General features: G+C 43.2%; 1 protein-coding gene across 2 annotated transcripts in view; it reads right to left on the bottom strand.

Moving 5' to 3' along the window:
- Positions 1–837: 837 nt before the first annotated feature.
- The window catches only part of ENSA (endosulfine alpha), a 42247-nt gene continuing 33538 nt past the window's right edge, over positions 838–9546 (bottom strand). The window contains exon 3 of one of the 2 annotated variants that reach the window (XM_085638123.1): positions 838–4291. In XM_085638123.1, coding sequence (XP_085494249.1) covers positions 4124–4291 — 168 coding nt within the window. In that variant the 3' untranslated portion in view covers positions 838–4123. Of the gene's footprint in view, positions 4295–9546 lie in introns of both variants that reach the window. The other variant, XM_085638122.1, reaches the window with a different exon arrangement.

The raw sequence follows: 9546 nt of genomic DNA, 5'->3' as shown, positions 1-9546 counted from the left end.
CGGTCCAGCACAAGCAAGAAATCATGTTTGCTGAGTTACTTTAGACTTTACTTGTGTGATTACTGAATATGAGCTCCAGGAACAAGTGGAGGTAGAATAAATTTCTCTCCCAAAATGTTTGTCAAGTGTATAAACTCCTGGCCCCAATGACGGAGATGTTTCTGCTTTCAGGACATATGAAGTGATCTCAATTTCTGAACCGGCTTAATGAAACACGTTTTAAGTCAACTGTATTCATTCAGGGTTCGTATAACACTGTCATTTGAAAACCAGTGTTAAACATTTACAAGATGTATTAATTAATCTGAAGTTTGACGTCGCTGGTGACATTCTTTTGCATGGATTAATTTTAGAATATCCAGTTAAATTGTTGCTGTCTACAGGCGCGGCTCGTCTGCTATGGCGGATGAGTGTCGCCCGCCCCCCCCTGCAAAAACACAGCAGCAAGAAGAAAAATAAAATTACAAACTAATTTTTTTTTGTTATTTCCACCCCGCCGGGGACTGGAGGCGCCAGGTAGCAACGCCACACAGCAGGGGGAGTCGTGCGCAAGTGGGTTTAGCTGGCTGTCAATGGCTGGCCAAACCCACACGCACACTTGGATATCTCCAGGCTGTTACACCCATGGAGATATCCTAGTGGTCAGGAGGCACAGGCTCCAAGACCCTGCTGGAGTGCAAAACAGGCCCGATTCACCCAATCCCAGCGTTTCTCTCATGCAGGGAGAAGCACTGGGATTGGGTGGGGTTTGGGAGCCTGTGCCAATGGGAAATGCAGTGTCATCAGGACGGGAGCAGTGAAGCAACGTGGTAGGAGAAGATTGAGGCAACCAGCAGGAAAAGTACGTTTCTATTTTATTATTATTATATCTTTCTTTAACACCTCGGATTGACAGCAGCCACCACTGGTTGTCTGGTAGATCAGCTAAGTGTGTCAGGCGGCGATTGACCTGTAGCTAAAAACACACACAGCAACATTACTCAGACGTGTCGCAAGGCAGCAGCTCTGGATGACTTTCTAACTGGGATGAACTGGTTTACATAGAAGAGTTGGGGTCTCACCATCCACTGTACAGAAGGAGCTCATGTAGCCATCTGGTAAATAAAGTTTAGGGCTCAAATCATGGAGGTGCTCCTCGTAACCAAAATGTATAAGGAAGGGATGCACGAGATGGGTGACTCTCACCCACAAAGACATAACTTTTTCATATTCATGTGATAACTTTCAATCAATGATCAACACATACTTCATCTTGTTAGGCTTGATTAATCACGACATGTCAGAACATTCAGCATCATTCCCAAATATGTGCTCTCTATTCGCCGAAAGGGAATAGCCTCTGTCATTGGACACTTATTGATTTCAGTCGATGTGTTTGTCTGTGCACTTCAGCTGTACTATGGAATATTAAAAACTCATTTACTGTCAAATACACCACTAATGAACAATAAAACTTTGTACATCTTCTTTGCTGAATTTGTGTGAGTGAAAAAGTTCCCACATAACGCCCATAGTAAAGTATTACATAAATGCCACCGCTGTTTATACCAGTAAGAACAAGCTCACCTTCCCCACGGTGCAGACAACAGCCGGAAAACCGATCTGATTCTGCTAAAATTTGGTATCCCCTTCACATAGGCTGAGGTGTGTCACTTTAGATCTCTGGGTTCTGAAGCAGCAAAGTGTCTTTGCACGGTTTGTAGGCAGAGATCTGCACATCCTGTGACCTTCATAATGACGCACTGCATCTTCTGGCCCTGCCCAGACCCTACTTGCATGCAGTAACTCTGGAGAGAAAGCACACTGCCTTAGGGAAAGCAGGCAGAGCTTTATAGCAGAGATGCATGCATATAGCAGAACACAGATAATGTGTCTCGACCACTGTGCGAGAGGGCTCTCTGACTTTCCTTCCCAAGGCTCGCACTGCTTTTCTCTGTACATAATTCTCCATCTGGCATTTTTACAGTCTGGTGATCACCTTTTTTAGTATTGTGGTGTGTGCTTGAAGAGAACAATTCAATATTCCTAAACCAAAAACACGATCAAAACAAAAACAAAAATCACTCAATCTACAAGAACCAAGGAGAAAGGTCACGGCACTGGAGCTAACAATATAAAGGATTAGTTTTACCACTACAAACGTCACAGGCTAACTCAATGAAAACTAAAAGTTGTGTGTAGAGCTCGAAGACTCCGAAGTAGGAAGGTGAACAATGTTAGCAGACTGTGAGCAAGGAATTCTCATGTTTTTGGGCGTCCAAGGACTCCCTTGAGTGAAAACAATTTATCTAACTTAAAAGTACACTTTCTTTTTAAAGTGTAAATTTAGAACTTGCTGTGGCTAAGTAGATGCTTTTGGCTTTCTTCTGATTCACAGCAACACCAATGTTAACGAGCCTGTTTTTTGAAACCTTAAGCGAATCTCACTGTTTAGCAATCCAAGCCACTAAAAATGATGCAGACACCTATTTTCAGGCCCTTGATCACACATAACTGCACAGATTTTTTTTTTTTTTAAACATGGGAGGAAGCATTTACATTTTTTGTTTTGTTTAAAGTCAGCTTGTGAACCCATATACTACATACTTTTGCCCTATAACCGGCAGCATCACTACAGAGAGCTGGGGACATTTCCCAGCCTGCTGACATGGAACCAACAAGCAGCTTAAAATGTCTTTTCACAAGTTCTTAAATTCAGTATGCCTCTTAAATTTGGCACACCAATTTTTACACAAACAAAACTGCAGCAGAAAATGTTACCCAGCTATTAGCAGTTCTTTCACAGCTACAAAAATAAAATTAGGTACATTTCTTCATGTTTGATGTGCAATTATATTCAACATCCATAGTAGGGCACTTTTTCATCACATCACTTCCTCTGTCTTGTGAATTTTCTGGCTTGGATTCTACAGGGAAAAGGTCCATCTTCCTTGCGCTCAACAGTCAGGATTCTTCCTAGCCTGGTTATCGTTGCTACTGAAAGGTGACCAAGACTGGTCACGTCTTTGGGAGCTCCACTCATCAGTCACACATTAAAACCCCAGGCACTCGAAAGCCTTAAAATGAAGACTTGATTGTATACCAAACTTCAAGACCATCAGCCTAACTTCAATATAGAGCTTTATGATAAGGTATCTTCATGAGAGGACATCAGCTCATGGTGGCTTTCACTGAATGTCTGCTCAAATCCATGTTGACCATCACTGAAAGTCAGCTAAAGCCAAGAATGCATCCTCAAAGATAATCAGCTAAAGTCTGATGTCACTTCATGTCAGTTGAAGTTGGACATAGTCAGCTGAATCTGGCCCTTATTGTAGATCAGCTGAAGGCAGACCTCAGTGAATCTCAGCTGAAGTTGGCCATCGCTGAGAGTTTGCAGAAACCGCCCCTTACTGATAGCCAGCTAAAGCTAACTCTCAGTGAGAACGGTAAAGCCAGCTCTCAGTAAACATTAGCTAAAGCTGGCACAAAGAGGAGATCTACGGAAGCAGACTTTTTGATGAGTCCGCTAATACCACCTCTTATTGTACATATGATAAAGCCAGCCATTACTGAACACCAACTCCCACTGGTCAGCACCTCACAACAACTTAGGTTGCCATGACTGATTCGGGCTGGCCCTCAACAAACGTAAACTCACGCTGGTGCTAAGTGAATTTTAGCTGTAGCAGCCCTCATGAGTAATTAGTTAACGCTCCCATCTGCGAACATCTTGTGAAGTGGAACTTTACTGAAAATTTGCTAAAGCTGACTGACCCCAGTTGAGCCTTGGTTCACACTGGACCCCACTGCACGTCAGCTAGAGGTGGCTTTCCCTAGATGTCAGTTGTGTTGATCCCGACTTGAAAACTTCATCTCAAGCTGGCCTTCGTGAGAGCCTCAGCTTAATACTGAAGTTTATCCATGAGTTAGCCACACCGAGAGATGCAGATCTTTCAGGAACAAGGACTTGTTAAACATACTGATCACCAACTGTAAAAATCTGAGCATATGGCTAGGACTTAACACAACATCCTGCTTCATTAAAGTATGAGAAGTGTTGGAGTAAGTGAAATCCGTCTATCCCAGCCCTAGGATACACTTAAGTTCGACAGGCGTTTCTTCTGACAAGCAGGAAAGCTCATTATCCAGCCAGCTTGCTGGTCACAAGGGAGGACTTTCGCTGGGGCAGATCCTGCGGCGTCGGGATATGATCTCCTGTCACCAAGTTCTTGTCCGGCCCAGCACTTGGTAGCTGCTTGTTCTTCATCTTCGCCTTGGCCATATTGTAATCGCCAGAATCAAAATACTTCTGCTGTAAAAGATGGGTAGAGGAAAGGCTCGTTTACCGTATAAAAGGTGATGCATTATTTCAAACAGGTCTTGTAGACAGACAGCACCGTAAAAAAGTGAAAAGATCAGGAAGGTAACCTGCCACATCTGGAGTGAACAGTTTTTATAAAACAAATGCACTACCACCGAGGTCGAGATGAGAAGTGATGTGGGGGGGATTAGGAGTCCCCAAAGCACAGTCCCCCAACTAAATGGTTTCAAGATTCTCTGAGACAAGCACTGCTTCTGAGATTTTGCCACTACCTTCCGCACCCAATGCAGACACTTTTAAATCAGTAAATTACTTTTTCAAGTTGAGATGTGGGATTTTTTTTTTAAATACGTGAACTCATTACAATTAATAAACTGCATCTGTGTTTATGTCTCCTTTGGAATTTGAATGGGTTAAGGTGTAGGTTTGCTGCAGCCAAAACAGACTCCTGACTTCTTTATTGCCTCCACAAACAATGACAAGTCCCTCCCCCACATGTAGTTTAATAACACCTTACTGTCAGTGAACCAAAAATTGAAGGAATTTAATGTTAAATAACATTTTCGTGAGATATAGCATAAAGTTATTGTCGTGACCTCGGACCATTGTATCTCATGTTGGGTTAGTGATAGTTATCAACATTAATGCCCATTTAATCCAGGTGCCTATACGACTTGTGTTTGGAAACCAGAACTGTTTTAGTACTTGGGTTACTTTCATTAAGTATTCCATCAATTCAGCTGGTTTAGCCAACATGCTCGGATACTTCTCAAGCTCTGCAGGACTGTCTCCAACAACCTCTTTACTTCATTTGCTTATCATATTTATTTAAAATATCAATGCGTTACCAACAGAACACTGCACATAGAAATAACAATTTTCATGTGTGCTATACTGAGGATTGGACATAGGACGTTAAAAACAAAAGACTCTTAGAGAGTTCATTCTGGACGCTGCTCTTTTGAAGTCACTACAATGGAGTCTTTGTCCTTGCCTACTGGTCGAAATAATGCCCCAGATCAAGCCTCTACATTTAATTCTTGCAGCTATTTATCAAAATTGTTTTAAATTTAAACTGATCAATTACGTTTTCAAAGTTCGTTGTATCTCAGAGCATTGCCTAAAGCAGTTTACAACACAACCTGATAATATATTACAAACTCATGTAATGACAATATTATAAGCCATTGACGTTTGTAGCCACCACCATCTAAAACGAAACAGTTGCTTTTATCTGTGCCCTTCGATGTGCACTGTGAATGCTTCACTACTGGTGCCACCAGAAGTGTTTATTAAAAAAATAATAATACATTCACTTTAATATTTTACAATGGAAAATATTCTGAACACCACAGTAAAGTGTCATCTATTATAATGTTTGCGCAAACTTTAAATCAGCCCAGAGAGCCTGCACATACCAAATGTGTGTTCTACGGCACAGCACCACAAAGGGTGAGAGGGACAGAGTTCTGAATGGTTTTGGAAATTTGCTCTTTGTCGAGTCGCCCTGTAATTTTTTGCTGAACCTTATTTTTGCTAGTAATAGATCTCTGTGCACTTTACCAGTGCTAACCACTGGTAAAGTGCTTGTGCTCCTCCTTTCAGCATAGTACAACTAGTATAATTCCGATTGGCATATTTAGCTTGCCTACAAGTCCCTAGTGTGTGGTACTAATGTGTACTCTGTGCCAGAAAATTAAGTGTCACAACTGGACTGCAGCAACCACTGTACCATCCACTAGAGTGGCAAAGTAAACATGGCAGCAGGCCTGCCACCAGTAAAAGGGCTGTGCACATTCTAACTGCAAAAATTTGACTGGTCTAACATAACCTCATTTGACAGGCCTAATCTTTCCTTTTAAATATTTATAAGACGTCCCTAGGTAGCCCCTATTGCCTATAAAAGGTAGGGTGTATGTTATTTAAAAGAAAGATATATAAAGATTTACTGTTAAACAGGTCTTGCACTGAAAATGCCCTTAAAGCTATTTTCACTGTAGCAGGTTTAGCTGTTCCATAGGAAAACACTGGGATGCAATATTAACCCCTTCCCCACTCATGACGGAACCACTCCGTCATGAGCCACGGTCGCCGTGTGCTCATGACGGAGTGGTTCCGTCATGCTGCGGCCGTTGGCGGTCGCGCCGCCCACGCAGCGCTAATTCCCCGCCTGTGCGGGCGATTAGCGCAGTGGGCGGAGTCATGACGGAACCACTCCGTCATGAGCACAGCTCAACCGCGGCTCATGACGGAGCGGTTCCGTCATGAGCACCGCGCCACCCCCAAACCCCCCCCAGCGCAGCGGCGGACTTCCCGCCGCAGCGAAAGGGTTAAATGCTAATCCTATATCTTGGGGAATGGAATTATTTAGAAGAACAATTGTTACTTACCTGTAAACAGGTGGTTCTCCAGTATTGGTGTCTTTCATAGATTCACATGCTTGAATATTCCCCGTCGTCGGAGTGGGAGTCCCACGGTAAATAATATAGCAATATATACAGTCATAATATATATATATATACATAAGTAATCATATAAAAACAGAGATATAAGTGATAAACATCAAGAATGTCCCTATATGAAATCTCCATAGAGATACATGGAAAGAGAAAAAAGACATTCGCAATCTATCTCTGTCATTATGTTAGTCCAAACTACGGCCAATCAGGCGCCAGCTCCTCTCTAGAACCTTCTCCTCCGAGCTCCTCACTTCAGATTTTCGTAGCACCAAAGTGACTTTAGAGTGTATAAGGAGAAGAGAGCCTCTGAAGGGAGGAGGGAGGGTCGCATGTGAATCTATGAAAGACACCAATACTGGAGAACCACCTGTTTACAGGTAAGTAACAATTGTTCTTCTCCAGTATTGGGGTGTCTTTCATAGATTCACATGCTTGAATATAGAATAGCTAGCAGTAACAATTATCATTGTTTCCATAGTCATAACAGCACTAAAAATTGTAATGCCAATCAATATCCTTATATATATGATATTACTGAATATCTATACAAGTGTAAATGAACCATTATTTCAACGGTAAATGGAAACAATATGGAGGAGGGAAGGAAGAGGCTCACCTTATTTAAAAAGATTGCGAAGCACTGCCTGCCCAACTGCAGCATCCTCTTCGTTTAAAGTTGCCAAGCAGTAGTGTCTAGTAAACGTATGTCTGCTCGACCACGCAACTGCTCTGCAGATCTGATGTAAAGGCACTCCAGCAAATAAGGCAGTTGAGGATGACATTGCTCTAGTGGAGTGAGCTCTCACTGGTGACGGCAAAGGCTTGTTTGCCTTTTGATGGCAGAAGACGATGGCTTTGAAACCCAACGTGCAATAGTCGGTTTTGTAACTGGACGTCCTTTGTGACAGCGTCCATAAGCTATGAAGAGTTGATCAGACTTTCTAAAAGAAGCTGTTCTGTTGATGTAGAACTTTAAACATCGTTTCACATCCAAGGAATGTAATCTTTGCTCCGCAGGAGTTTGAGGATTAGCAAAGAGTCTTTAAGATCACTGGCTCGTTAATATGAAAGTCTGAAGGCACCTTAGGCAAGAAAGTTGGATTAGTGCGCAGTACTACAGAATCTGGTTTGAACTGTAGGAAATGAGGATTTATTGTAAATGCATGAATGTCACTGACGCGACGTGAAGACGTTAGCGCTAGAAGAGCCACCTTCCATGTCAGATACTTTAAATCGACCTTGTGTATAGGTTCGAACGGTGGTCTCATTAGTTGTGCCAACACGATGTTAAGATGCCACAACGGAGGAGGGCGTCTAACAGGTGGAAATTTGCGAAACAACCCTTTGAAGAATTGATGGATTTTCCTTGAAGAACAAAGGGAAGTTGAACCATCCTGACGGAAACGGGAAATTGCCGCCAGAAAAACTCTCAAGGTTGCATGAGAAAGTCCGGAATTAGCTAATTGCAAGAAGAACGGTAGCAATTGTTCTGGTGTAGAGTGAAATGGATGAACCCCATTAGATGCACACCAATGGCAGAATCTCCTCCATTATAACTTGTACGTTTTTATCGTAGAAGGAGCCCTCGCCTGAGCCAAGATGTCTCTACAGTCCTGTGGAATGTCTAGATGGGCAAATTCACAGTGCTCAGGTTCCAAGCTGATAAGCTCAGTGATGAGGGATTCGGATGACAAATTTTCCCCTTGCTCATTGTGAGTAGATCTGCTCGAGGATGTAGGAGGATTGGTTCGCATTGGGACAGAAGGAGTAGTTCCGGGAACCATGCCTGTCGAGGCCATCGTGGGGCTATGAGAAGTAGATGGCAGGGCTGCCTCCGCATCTTCCACAGAACTCGAGGTACGAAAGGGATTGGGGGAAAAGCGCAGGCAAACAGATTGTACCAGTTCATCAAAAGGGCATTGCCCCGTGATCCTTGATGGGGATGCCAGCTTGCATAATCTCGGCATTTCCAGTTCTCCGGTGTGGCAAAGAGATCCAGCTGTGGACGACCTCATCGTCGAAATATCATCTCTAGAGTTGGCTGATGTAACTCCCATTCGTGGGTCGACGAGGAGGAACTGCTCAGGGAATCCGCTAGGATATTGGATACCCCTGGTAGATGAACTGATGCAATTGTGATGCGATGGTCGAGAGACCAATCCCAGATCGACTGAGCTAGTCGTGACAGTTTCGGAGATTTTGTTCCGCCCTGCTTGTTGATGTAGTGCATGCAGGTGGTATTGTCCGTCTGAATTAGGACTGTTTCTCCCTGGATTAAAGGAAGGAACGACTTGAGAGCTAGAAATATAGCCATGAGTTCCAGCCTGTTGATGTGCCAGGTTGTTTGACACATCGTCCACTTCCCCTCTACTGACAAATCCTCCAGATGAGCACCCCATCCTTCCAGAGAGGCGTCTGTTGTTATGGTCATGTCTGGGACTGCCAACAGAAATGAAATCCCTTCTGTTAGATTCAACGGTTGTGTCCACCATTTGAGTGCCGACTTCATCCGATCTGTGACGTTTATAACGTCGTTGAATGAACCCGTAATCTGACGCCATTGAATGTCTAGTTCTTCTTGGATGGGGCGTGTTCTTAATCTGCAATGAGAGATCAAGGCAATGCACGATGACGCCATCCCCAGAAATGACTTCAATAGTCTTACAGAAACTGATCTTTTTGATCTGATAAGGGTTACCAGTCGAAGAATCCTTTGTAGACGGTCTTGGGAGAGAAATGCTCTTGCTGACACTGTATCCAATGTTGCTCCCAGAAAATCCTTGC

This window comes from Triturus cristatus, chromosome 12 (assembly GCF_964204655.1).
Source record: "Triturus cristatus chromosome 12, aTriCri1.1, whole genome shotgun sequence".
NCBI classification, from domain to species: domain Eukaryota; kingdom Metazoa; phylum Chordata; class Amphibia; order Caudata; family Salamandridae; genus Triturus; species Triturus cristatus.
The sequence above is the reverse complement of the archived record's forward strand: the minus strand, read 5'-3'. Positions and strand labels throughout refer to the sequence as shown.